The 13,341-nt window shown below is 32.1% G+C and overlaps 3 protein-coding genes across 3 annotated transcripts; 1 reads left to right on the forward strand and 2 right to left on the reverse strand.

Moving 5' to 3' along the window:
* Positions 1–307: 307 nt before the first annotated feature.
* On the reverse strand, positions 308–1,198 carry RO3G_00086 (uncharacterized protein; the record flags this gene model as incomplete). Its single annotated transcript, XM_067654677.1, has 1 exon — positions 308–1,198. The coding sequence occupies one exon, from the start codon at positions 1,196–1,198 to the stop codon at positions 308–310; it is 891 nt and encodes a 296-aa protein (XP_067510778.1).
* A 3,728-nt stretch (positions 1,199–4,926) lies between these two features.
* RO3G_00087 (lipase) lies at positions 4,927–6,105 on the reverse strand (the record flags this gene model as incomplete). The annotated part of the gene is made up of 1 exon (XM_067654678.1): positions 4,927–6,105. The coding sequence occupies one exon, from the start codon at positions 6,103–6,105 to the stop codon at positions 4,927–4,929; it is 1,179 nt and encodes a 392-aa protein (XP_067510779.1).
* A 5,908-nt stretch (positions 6,106–12,013) lies between these two features.
* On the forward strand, positions 12,014–12,538 carry RO3G_00088 (uncharacterized protein; the record flags this gene model as incomplete). Its single annotated transcript, XM_067654679.1, has 3 exons — positions 12,014–12,119; positions 12,319–12,358; positions 12,535–12,538. 3 exons carry the CDS (start codon positions 12,014–12,016, stop codon positions 12,536–12,538), a joined length of 150 nt encoding a protein of 49 aa, XP_067510780.1.
* Positions 12,539–13,341: the final 803 nt, after the last annotated feature.

Genomic DNA, 13,341 nt, shown 5'->3' on the forward strand with positions numbered 1-13,341 from the left:
TTTTTTATAGTATAATGATACAAGGCAATTCTATGGAGCTTTAACGTAACACTATTGTACTTCAAAATTAGGATTCAATGATATGTTTTAAAAGAGTATATTCCTGGTAAAAATAAAGTTCTTATTGATGTCTAAATATAACGCAAAGCATAAAGAAAAATTTAGCAACGTATTTTTGAAGTAAAGCAACAGAAAAGAATCAAAAACAAAGATTTTGATTATCATGTATATATATATATATCGATTGTATGTTTATTAATGAAATAATGGATGAAAGGTGTTGTTTCAAATTCATGGGGTTTCTAATTTATACTCCCTGCTGCCAATTTTCCTTGTTTTGTATACGATTCATACTGATAGTGGGTGAAGAAGTTGGAATTAATTCAGCACCACGCTTTGGAATATAATCGCCAATAAATAGAAGAATATAAAAGATAAAACAGATGGCGATGGCTAAAGTGTCGAAAATATAGAAAGCCCATTCAGCTTTAGCAACAGGACCGGCATAACCATCAGCATATTCAACAACACGATAAATTGAACGAATATAGAGTAAAACGAGCGTGGTATACATACATAATACCAGTTTAGTTTTGGGGTTTTGTACACCTTCAACATGGAATACATATCTTGGATTACGATGAACATAGACAGTAATAACGGCAAAGCAAGCCAAGAACACCAACTGAATAAAAAGACCAACCAAAGTAACGGCCTTACCCGTATTTGCATTGCTTTCTCCTCCACTAGCTTGTAAACCTCCTCCAGATCCTTGCATCAAAAACGAGAAAATATCGCTTGCAAAGAAGAACCAGGTGACAAACTTGTATTTTAAAAAGAAGCGCTTTTCATCAACATTAGACAATCTTATCATTTCACCCACAGTTTTGTAATTGACAAGAGCCAGAGCATTAGGAGCAAGCAGCAAAAGCAACTGCATAATAGCGTAGCGACCAACCGAAGTAAAATTATGACATAAGGCTCGAAGTATATAACCGATAACCTCCATCAACGCAGTAAATGGTAATATATACAGGAAACGACGACTCTTTGACTTAAAGATTCGATATGTCAAGTATAGCATAAACAGTAAGTACACAACCAAGCTTACAATACACAATGGCAGATTAGGGATGTAACCAAATATTTGAAGAGTTCTGTCACCTTCAGGACGACCGGATGTATCTGATGAGTCCATTTTGTTAGTAAATTAAGATTGAGAAAGAAAAACAAAGTAATTTGTTCTAGTTTGCGGTTCTCGAGGTGTCCTTTTATACGTTCAATTACTGTTGCACAATTATGAAAAAATTAGCACGCCTTTTGTAAATTGTCTTGTCATTTCTAACTTGAAAACCATCAATTTATTGTTAATAAAGTAGTATACTACAAGCCCATAACGAGTACTATAGAGCATAATTGACACATATAATATCAACGAATTTGCCGTTAACTATTAGTCTTTAACGATCTAAGCTTTTCTTGTCAGGTTGATCCAGTGTCATAAATAGATACTCTGTGCCGACTGCTGGTGTAACTATTGTAGCTTGGATCAAATAATACCTTTGAAAACAAAAGGAACGAAGAAATGTGTAAGTAGAATACAACGCCAATGAGCATGCTACATATGAATACTGTTGTTACGCTTATGTTGTTCTTTGATTAAGAACATCATGAATAAAAATTTATTCCGTTAAGTCATTGGTTTACATTTATTTGCTAAGAAGTTTCTACAAGAGTTTTTAGCCAAGAATCTGAAGGCTCCGCAGAAAGCACAAGGCTTGAACAAGATTTAGATCACGAAAAAAGAAAACACATTGTCATCAATTGACCATAGTTACTTTTACAGCTAATCAAATTAAGATTAGATATACAAAAACAGTAATTATGCATACTTTATTTGCATTTATAATGAACGAGATTGTCTATAGACTTTTGTGGCGTTCACGGCCATCTACTGATAAACATACAGGTTGGATACGGAGTTTTAAGCTTGGATTAATTTAAGGAATTATTCGGCCCATTCCTCCATAAACTTAAGGAATACTATTGGATGTGCCATAAATGGTATTATTATTCAATCTGATAATGAATTTTGTTATTGTGGGACATTACCACTCATCACTTCGTATTGTCTTTGTCCTTATTTGCTTTTCTTGCTCATCTTAAGCAAAAATCTAATTATATCAATAAAAGCAAAATATACAGGTAGCAGAATATTTGGGACTGATAGAGTTACTCCAATGCGAAATAGCAAAACAAAACAAAAGCATAATAGATTGAATATATTAGACATTGGCATAATAGAAAACATACGGTTGAAAAAAACAATTAAATTCACAAATATTGTTTTTAACCTTTTTTTCTCTCATTGTACTAGTTTCCTTTTGATTTTTTTTTTTTTTTTTGGATTACCCCTTTGCTGTCTTGATTTGAATGTGATGTTCTTACAAGCCTTTTGCTATTTTAAGTTTTAGAACCCATTGTGCCACCTGACGTGAATCAATCATTACAGTAAATGAACTGAACAATTTTGAAAATGTCCAACAAATCATGGCAGGAAAAAAAAAACGATCAAGCAAATGCCTAGTTCTTCATTTAATTAACTATTTAATATATAGAGCAACAGACTAAGACAAATATTGTTGTGACATTCACTATGTCCCCAGTATGTAGATAATGTCACAAATGTGCAATATGAGCAAATCCATACTATTTTTATTAATAGTAAAGCACGCACAAAATTTGTTTATCGGGCTCATCATTTTTTCCAAAAATAAAAGTTTATTTTCAGGCTACCAAATAGGCCAATGCTATTGAAGCCAATCAATAGACGGTCCAATTTTGGAACAATAATATTGCGAGCCGTAATCGTTTTGCTCCATTTAAAGTAATCAGTAGCTGACATAATTTATAATATTAATTGTTTTGATATTATTCACTTTTTGCTGAAATTGGCGGATAAAAAACAAATTAATAATACCTTGATTTCCCAATTACAGCAGAGTTAGCTGAAATTATAAACAACAATAAAGCAAATCAATTGATTTCGAAAAAAAAAAAAAAAAAAAAAAAAAACTCACAATTCTTTTTATTATGTAGAAACTATGTCATATATTTTTAAAGAAAATGTGTTAAATACATTATTTAGAGTAATCTAATGATGTATAAACTTTTATTTTATGAAATTAATGAATTTAACCAATAAGAGAATGATGCCTTCATGTTTGCCTGTTGCAACGTATAGGATAATATCAAGGTAAAGGATGATAGAAATATGTATTGAATAGTTCTTCTCCTACATGAAGGAAGCTAAAGTTTATATTCGAAGGGGATTTTTATATTGTAACAGATATATTTCTTAGACGAATATATATCATTAGAAGGAAATATATTTTAAAATTGCTAAAGCCGTATTTTAGTCAATCGAAAGGAATCATTTTTATTGAATTGCTCTTTCCAAAAGATCATAAAATAAAATCTGCAGTTTTTTTCCTTAATGTATCCAAGTGATTCAAATATACATATACTATCCCATTTAGTGATTTTACAACTTCCTGCTCTTTTGATATATCTAATCACTAGAATCCAAGCATTTGTATCATAAATAGCTAATATAATTATATAAACAAACGACAATCTTTACTATTATCATTATACAGGTAGTAACCATTAGTATATTTATAATCTAAAGTTAAGGATCGTGGTTTCCTTTGATAAAAGAAAGAGGCTGTTTCTATATATTCTTGATATGAATGATTAAGTATGTGCAATAGGCATGAACCTTCATTAATAAGCTACAAAAAGAGAAGCTAATCCTATGAGCAGGATATCAGCATTTGAACGAATGAGTAAAAAGCAACTTGTCGATATGTAGAAATGAAGAAACATTTATTCTCAGAAAAAAAGATACTATAGTCATAAGAAACAGAGAGGAAGACCTAACGAAAAATAATTAATATATATAGCTAGACACCACTAAAGAACAGATGAAAAATCTTCTTAATAAGGTACAAGAGTAGCAAGTTAGTATTGTAAAACAAACAGAAAGAAATACTTCGAGGCTCTAATATACATAAACTCATAAAATAATAGCAAATGAAGTGCCCAAGTTTTTAAAAGTAACATCAGGAGAAGAAGAAGGTCATGAAATTAAAATTAATCTGGTTAATCGCCTTTCTTCAAAAGCTGAATTAAGCACACATAGACAACGATTATGATTGTCAAAAAAGGAAAAGAAAACAAAGTATTCAGTTAATCTTAGTTCAATAACAAGTCAGTCTCTTGCAAGTATTTCAGCAAATTACAGACACTGCAAAATGCTCATAATAACAACATTTAGGCTAAATGTAACGGAGCAATTAGATAGCTTCAGGATCTAGCTTAATACATCTACTCTACAAATGACATTGATGGCTATTCTGGTCAATTTCAATTCCTTTCCTTTATAAACAATCTACTTTGTACCTTGTATTATTTCTTTCCCTAAATGAACAATTTTATGAAATAAGCATAAAAGTCAATTGGCTTCACAAGCAATAAGGTTATTTTATTAGTAAAATAGCACCAAAATACTTTGGTATGGGCTTCAAGTTACGCAAAACATTATAATACTTAAATCCTAAAAAAAGGTAAAAGATTAATTTTTTAACTACAAAATAACTCTCAAACTATTCTTTCTAAATTCAAGACATTACTTGAATCATAAAAGAATGAATGAAAGCTGTAGATCAGAGGATATCATAGAATACGTCTAATATAAATGGCTCTATGAACACTGTTTTAAAAATGGGCGAGATAGAATGAGAAGAGACTATTGATATACAAGTTTGAAGTTGAGGTTATGTTCTAAATTATGTATAGACATGCAAAAATTTATTGTATAAAAACTTAATTTTATTATAAAATTAGAGTAACACGTCAAGTGTTTTACAAACAGCTTCCTTCGTTGATATCAAAGTAACTCAAGTGGTCAAGGATAGAGGTGAAAGGAACGATAGAGTTACTGCAATCCTTGGTTTCAATTTCAGAAGTACAGATTTGAACGTTGGAAGTACCAGACTTGATCCAAGATTCAACACCGGGATGAAGGAATCCGAAGGATTGAGGAGGAACGTGAGGAACGATATCTCTCTTGTGAACGGTACGTTGGAAAGGGATACCGGTGGATTCAACATAGTAAGCAAAGGTGGGGTTACCAACACGAGGACCACCGACAGTGAAGATGCTCAAATTCTTGGGAGACAATCTTGGTTCACGTTGGTAGAGATCCATACCGGCAAGCAAAGCTTGTGCACCACCGAGTGAGTGACCGGTAACGATGACCTTATAAGTAGGGTGGGCGGTCAATTGTTCTTGGACGACAGGGAAATAGTCATTGACAACTTGCTCATAAGAGGAAAGGAAACCAGCATGAACTTTGGCGCCCTTGACAGGCTTGTAGTCAGAAAAGTTGAAGACGATATCAGTGATGGCACTTCTGAAGGAGTTGGTACCACGGAAAACAAGATAAATGGTCTTTTGTTTATCACTTCTCAAGACGTAACCATTTGTATCGGAAAGCAAGGAGGTAAAGGTAGTGATGATCTTGCCATCAGGAACCCACTTTTGACATTGGACACAATCCCACTTGTTACCAGGGACAACAGAACGACAGTAGGCAGTGGCAGCGATACCAGCATACTTGGTGAACTCTTGGATCTGAGCAGTAGTAGCAGCAACAACCTTACCACCATCAGAGGCGCTGTTGGTAGAGCTAGAGAGGCTGATAGGAGGAGCATCGCTGGGTAAGTCCAAAGTCATGCCACCAACCAAGTTGTCATCACGCTTTCCGATGGATGTCAGGTTGCCACCATGGGACTCATACCATTCTGTATTCTTTTGCATGTTGTAAGGTTCAGCTTGGAGATCGCTTTTACTTCCCTTGTTAGAAGGAGGAGCACAACGGCTGGAGATGAGAGGAGGGAGGGCAGCATTGTCAGATGCAGAGACGGCGGTGTTGGAAGATCCAGATTTACCAGAAACAGGAACAGCAGATGAACCGAGCATCATGGAAGAGACAAGAAGACAAAGACTAACACCTTGAGAAATGGAAATGAATGAAACCATGATTGATAGTAAAGAACTGGAAGGGGTAAGAAGAAAAGAAAAGAAGAGTCTGTATCAATTGACTTGATGAAGATAGAGACTTGAACATAACATAAACTTGCTCTATTTATATGTTTTTTTTTGTTCAAAAAATAGCGAGACCAATGGCAATTTATCCACGCACATTGTAACCCCTCATGAAATTAGGTACATTTAATAGTAGTACCAAGTAATCAATTATTGTTACGACTGATTCCTCTTTTTTTGAATGTAATACAAAACATCACACAAAGCGGATTTTACATAAAATAAGACAAAAAAAGGGGACAGTTCTGATTTCCCCTATATAACTGGCTGGGATAAAATAAACTGATTTTATGTGCGACAATAAGCTGAATATTATAACTTAACTTTCAAAAGAATTCAGCCGTTTCCTCCCATTGAAAAAGTAAAACTGAACTATTTCAATTTAGTTTTGTAGACAGTTGAAGCAAATAAGTCAAACATTGATATGAAGCTTATTTTGAAAGATCTCTTGAGTTAATAGAAATGTTATTAAGAATATAAAAAGCAGTGCACTATGCAACCCATTTTGTTGAAGCACAAACTTGATCATCCTTCAACCACAAGGCACAAGGATTACTTGATCACTTCATCAAATTAAAAACTTTGTTTAGAAAGGACTTTTATTTATTGAGTACAGAAGTTTATCTCATGATTTGTTCTAGAGCATGAAACAGCATAAAGGTTCATTAAACACAAGCACTCAATTACTTTTTATTGACCAAGGAGGTTATGCAACTTTGTGTCCTTTTCCCAGCAGAAAAAGGTCCCATAATGAACTCAAAGTTAAGACGACCCTAAATTTATTTTGTATACGCGCTCCATTTGTTCTATCTCACCAATATCTATACTGTAAGCTCATCATCTATAGTACAAAAATTAATTCGGACTGTGTTTGATATGTAAACTTGCTGTAGATATAATCCTTCCTTCATATAGCTTTTGTATTAAGCAAAAGCTTATAATACACCATAAATCAATTAAATAGTTCATTCATCTCACAAATAACAATTGTCTTTTTAACAAATTTCGGAAAATATTTTGCTATTCATCCGTGAAACAAATAGGACCCAAAATAAAACATTTAATCATTGTAATTTATTTTTACATTGACTTTGGTGTTGAAGTATAACAAAACAAGAATTTTTCATTCTATGTAAATGATAGGACTATGCTTTTTTCACTTAATTGAATTATGTTTGAATTGAACGAGGATGTGTGTATTGTACATGAATATACAATGCTTAAGAAATCGTGCTTTGAAAGTAACTTATCAGTCCTGAATAAGATGCTATTCAGCAAATGTTTTGTGTTCGTTCATGTAGTTTACATAATCTGATTTTTTTTATAATCTTAATGAGATGTTAAATTGCAACTTAATTCTTTCAACAATTTGAATCCGTTCTACTTTGTAGGTTGGCCCCGAATATCCATGAAACATTTAATTCTGTTAGTCATTTAATTCTTTGAGATTATTATGCTTATAAATGAAACATGATTATTAAGCAATGCGTGTGAGTTTTCTACTAGTTTTTTATACGCGTATGAATTACAGTGAATTAAATTTCGAAACCATACAATGCTTCATATTGATTTCAAGATATCCATAGTTGAACACTTTGCTACCTATTTTATTATTGAAGCCAAAGGGTTCTTCGTGCTCAATGATCATGTATGACAATGTGTGAAAACATGAATTTGTGTTGCTCCTGGATTTCTGCAGTACAAAGATTATGTATTATTGGCAGATTGCTAGCTTTTTATAGTTGTATCACATCATAGTGAAACATGTGATTAACCTTCTAATGCCACATTCGCGTTTTCATCAAGCACACTAAATATTTTGTTGCGCCGCTATTATGATAAGAGTTATTTTTAATTTGTACATGATTCCTTACATTCTTTGGATTGTTAAGAACCTGTTCCATGTTATGATTCTCTCATTTTCATGTAAAAACTATCTATAGTTCAGCTATTTCCGATAGTAACACAGAATGCATTATACATGCTAAGTAAAGCTAGCTTCAATGAGAGTTTAAACTTTGACCAAATACATATGGTTCCTGGTACATGAATGCATAATTTCTCACCGAGATTGAAGACAAAGGCCGAGTGATTCTAGAGACCAAATGAAGCGTAATTGCACCTTAGAACTTAATCTTTAGAAGTATAACAGTAGGATATGTAAATGTTTAAAGTAAAAATTAATTATCTATTTTAATGGACAATTGAATGTTTTACTTTTTTTAATTTTTTAGAAGAGTTAGAGCTTTTATTTAAAGCCAAATGATCAGCTAAGTAGTAACTAATGGCGTTGACCAGAACGTTCTTGCGTTGCAGTGTAACAAAACCCTTACGGAAAGAAGCAGAAGAATAGCAAAATAAAACATGTTTTATTTTGCTATTCTAGAGAGATCTATACATAATTAAACTAGCTTGCTAAAAAAAAAAGGAGTCAGTGATTTAGAATTTATGAGTCAAATTCATAAACCTATTATTGGCATTTGGAACAAAATATATGATGCTTCAAATGTGGCATTCTTTTTCCATGAAGGATGTGATCTATTTGAATATATAATTTGAGTAAGACATGAACTGGGTAAATAATGGAAATAATTTTAAGCTGCTCAGCAAAAAAATAAAAAAAAGAGCTCACTATTATTATCATAGCTTATTTTACGTAAGGCAAGCTAACATGTGTGATTCAATAGAAAATAGATCGGACAAAATTTATCATACTCAGTGTGCTAATATAGATGCGATATACGTTGCAGTCTTAAGAAGAAGCACCAGTTATTTAATATCTCTTCCCATAAACCGTCAAAAGATACGAGCAGTGGATGAGATTATTCTTCTTGATGTTTACCTAGTTTTAAGAATCCGAATGATGATTGACAAATTTAATCCGCAATAAACATCAAACGTTTTTATGGCAACAATTTTTAGATAGGAAAGGAGTACAGTACAACTTTTTAAGAAAAAGAAACTTTACTACTTATAAGGGATAGGCTATGTGAAACGTACACTAACTTCATTAAAAAGGTCTCCATTGCTGTTAGAGTTAGCATATTTAAGGTATGCATGAATTTTCTTATAACTAATGGCAAATGGTTATAGTTAAAGTGACAATCATCTGCATGTTTCTCACATTTAAACAATGCAATTGGCAGTTGATGTGCAGTGTAACGTTAGATAAACTATATTTCGTACCACATAAGTTATGGAGAAAACTCTATATTTTTTTTTTTTAATTTTACAGTTTTCATGAAAATGAATTTTACGCAGTCTTAATTTGTCGAACTATGTTTTTTAATCGTTACAGAGCTAATTATGAGTTTTAATTTGTGAAATGCTAAGTAATCGTTTTGAATGGAAAAAAAAAATCTAATGATTTTATTTTTTAAGGTAGTCCTTGGCAAGGTGAGTAGCTCTTATGTAACAAATCGACTGTAACAACCATCCGGCAAATAGGATCCAACAGAAAGCTACTGATACTTTGAATATAGAGCATGCTTCGTCCATAGCAGTTACCCAAGGGAACACAGTGGGATTATTGAACTGAACTTTCCACTGCATGTAATTTGTCCAAAGACATTCTACTGCAGAGCCGTCTGTCATCACATCAGCTCCTGAAATCTCTGGAAGAAGTGATGCTAAAAAAAGGGCAATTGTAAAGAAAAGGATGGAGCTTTGCATTGTTTTGGACGGAAGCCATGCTTTATATCTCGGGCTAGAATCAAAGACTAATATCGCACTATAGATGGTTGCTGTGATGGTAGGAATAAAGAGATATACAAATGTGGCAGGATATGCAAATGTTTGAAAATTGCCTTTTTGTGATTCTCATTGATTAATAAAACTCGCTCTTTTTTTTTAAAAAAAAAGAAAAAACCCACCATAGCCTGCAACCAGTGCACCGTTTGTGATAAATACTTTGATCTTTGAAGAAGTTCCAATCAAAAGGCCAAACAGAATGACTCCGATTAGTGTATTCCAAATATGAACGATCTGTATTAGACTTGGCAATGAACTCATTGTATTCGAAGCTGGAAAAGGGAGGTTGAAAGGAAAGAAAAAAAATGGAAAAGAAAACGTGCAAAATAAAAGAGCGAGATATTTGTGTCACCCAAAGCAAAAAAATTCAGCTTGGATCTTGATACTACTCAGTTGAAATAAAGCACAAGATGACAATAAAGGGAAAAAAATAATTATTTTTGTACCTGGGAAATGAAGATGCTTTTTGGAGTTAAACAACTTAACGGAATCATAATCAATTACTTCAATGCAATCAACATTTTCTTCCTTCGTCACACACACACTCTCTTTTTCCTTATAATAGATTTTGACAATAGGGAGTATTCAACATTAAGGTATTTAACTAGAAAACATTCCTTTTTTTTTGTTGTGCACAGGAAAATCAACAACTATAATAAATTCATTGTGTTATTTGGTTAAAGTAACATTTTTACTCTTTTATGATTTTAATCGAGATGTTATAATTTGCTTGATGAAAACATGAAAATAAATAGTCATTATTATACCATTATGGATCAATTGTATACTTCACAGAGATCTTTAGATAAAAGATCGTGTTACATAGACAAGCCAATAAAGCCAAATCCATCATTTTTCTCCTGAATGCAAAAGGAGAATAAAAAATTCAAGCAGGAGCATGCATCAATCAGGCTTAGTTCAAGATAGTAGCTCACTTTGCGAAAACAGGAGATCAGATTTGACTTATATGAGTCTACCGAGCCTCTTTTATAATATTTATGACTATACACATACTGTGAATATGGGGTTTTCACTTTCAGCCCTAGGGTATTCATGACCAAATGAAAGATCGAAATTAATGGACAAAAGAAGCTTTTATGGTACTAATATGGTTTAAACAAGGGACATTAGGCTAGATGTGAATGCCAGTTTATGCCTGCAAGTACAAAATAGACAGAAAAGTCATTTTATTATGAGCTCAACGGATAATATTATCCATCCAATAAAATTAATCTTTCAATGTGTTGAGTTTCAATATCAATTTATGCAAACTCTTCTAGCCTCGTTGTTAGCAAAGCATAAATCGTCTGAAAGTTTGGTATAATTAAGAGACTCATGGAACTTGTAAGCTTTGATATCAGACTGATTCCAACTATTTTTGTATGTGATTGCTAAAGTGCAAACGAATATAATGTTTTATGACCTATAATTTAATGGTGATAGTTCTTGTTATAGTTCACTTCTTGACTTTGACGCCTACATTAAATCCATTCCAATATTTTGATCTTTTTTTTTTACAAATATATATATGAATGCTCTTTTAACGTGTTTGATATGAACTTTCTGAATCATTTGCTTTTGTATTGGATCCAAAGTATTGGTCGGTCTCTTAAAGGTAAATTTGCTAGGATGAATTTTTTGCTTTTAAAAGAAGCAGATGATTAAAACCAATTTTATAGACATCATTCAGTTTGATACGCTTTTGTTAGGTAGCTGCTAGATTTCATAAATAGGAATGTTTAAAATGCCATGGTGCAATATGAAAAAATGAACCTGACTTTATTACGGTTGAAAATTATTCAATAAAAAAAAAATCATCCTTGGAATTTGATTACCGGGAACTGGGGTTTACAAAGAAATTGGATATCCGTCTATGAAAAGAAAATGTACTTTATAAACCTTTGAATAGAATTCAAGATAGATTAAATCATGTGATCTTATCGTGGCCTACTCTTTCATGTCATTTATTTGCAGTGGAGAAAGAGAGAACAATGATAAAGTTGCGGTTCTTTAAAAAAAGTTTCTTTTTTATATTTTGCCCTATTTTCATTTTCCTTTTTCTTTTTTTTTTTTTTATTAAAACCTAAAAAAAATGTCTGCAAAAGTAGCCAACCCTTCTTCAAAAGAAAATGTATTTTTATTTATACCCAATCTTATTGGTAAAGTGAACAAGTGTACATGTTTGTTATTAATACAATGTAATAGGATATACGCGAATTATTTTGGCATCCTTGTCTTTATATTATATGCCAGAACATCCTAAAGTGTGTGTTCCACTGTATTGTATTTCTTGTTTATTGGATGCAGTAGATGGAAATGCTGCTCGTTATTTTGGTCAATGTGGGTGAAAAGAAAAAAGGGGGAAAAAAAGAGTGATTTTGACATGAATTATATTAGGTAGTAAATTTGGTTCTGTACTGGATATGGTAACCGACAGGTAAAAAAAGAAAAGAAAAAGAAAAGGATGATTATATAAAATGAGATTGATTATAAAGCTAGATGTACAACAACATGTCTTTTATGCTTTCTTTCAATTCGATATCCTGAATGGACATTAATATTCCAATTCCTTATTTCGCTCGACTTTAGTTCACATTATATGCATATGTATAGGTAAGAAACAGAGGAATGAATGGACTTCTTTTGTATTAACCAGTGTACAAGCTCCATGGTTTCAGGATCTTCTAGTCATAAGAAAATTAGTGAAGGACAAAGTTGGTATTTACGAATTTATTATACAAATAACGTAAAAGAAAAAAAAAATAATTAGATAGTATATCGGGTGATCAATTTTTTTTTTAACTACAGATTGTCTTGTTTCTGATGTGTGCTGGCAATGAACTCTTCTTTGTCTTACTTTATATCTTAAACTTCTCTGGTGCTTTAAACTGTAAGTTATTGGGATAAGAAAGGAAAAGAAAAGCATACTTTATTATCATTTTCTCATTTTATAAAAGTGTATTGGTGGATTGCTCTTAGTATCACAGGAACAGTCTGTTTTGGTAAACAATTTATCAACATTGTTCAAATTGTAAATGCAAGCAAAACATTGGCATCCATAGATCAAGAGGACAGAGAAAAGGCTGAAAAGAAGAAATAAAAAAAATACTGTTTTATAGTAAAATATAACTTACATTAATGCACCACCAGGACATCATTTGCGTAAAATAGTATTAATATTGAAACCAATATTGTATAATGAATAACTATAACTGACTACAAATTTATTATCTGTCGAAATAGTATAATCCAGTTAAAGTAGGTAATAGATACAATTTTAATTTTGCTTTAAGTTTTATATGTGGGCGTAGGAATCTATGCTGTAAAGAAATTGATTTATTTTGAAACTACGATTGTGCATAAGGTTTTCTTGTTTGCTATTCATTTACTTCACCAGTCGTGGTTGAGCCCTCCAATGTA

The sequence above is a fragment of the Rhizopus delemar genome, genomic scaffold (genome assembly GCF_000149305.1).
Source record: "Rhizopus delemar RA 99-880 supercont3.1 genomic scaffold, whole genome shotgun sequence".
Classification (NCBI taxonomy): Eukaryota; Fungi; Mucoromycota; class Mucoromycetes; order Mucorales; family Rhizopodaceae; genus Rhizopus; species Rhizopus delemar.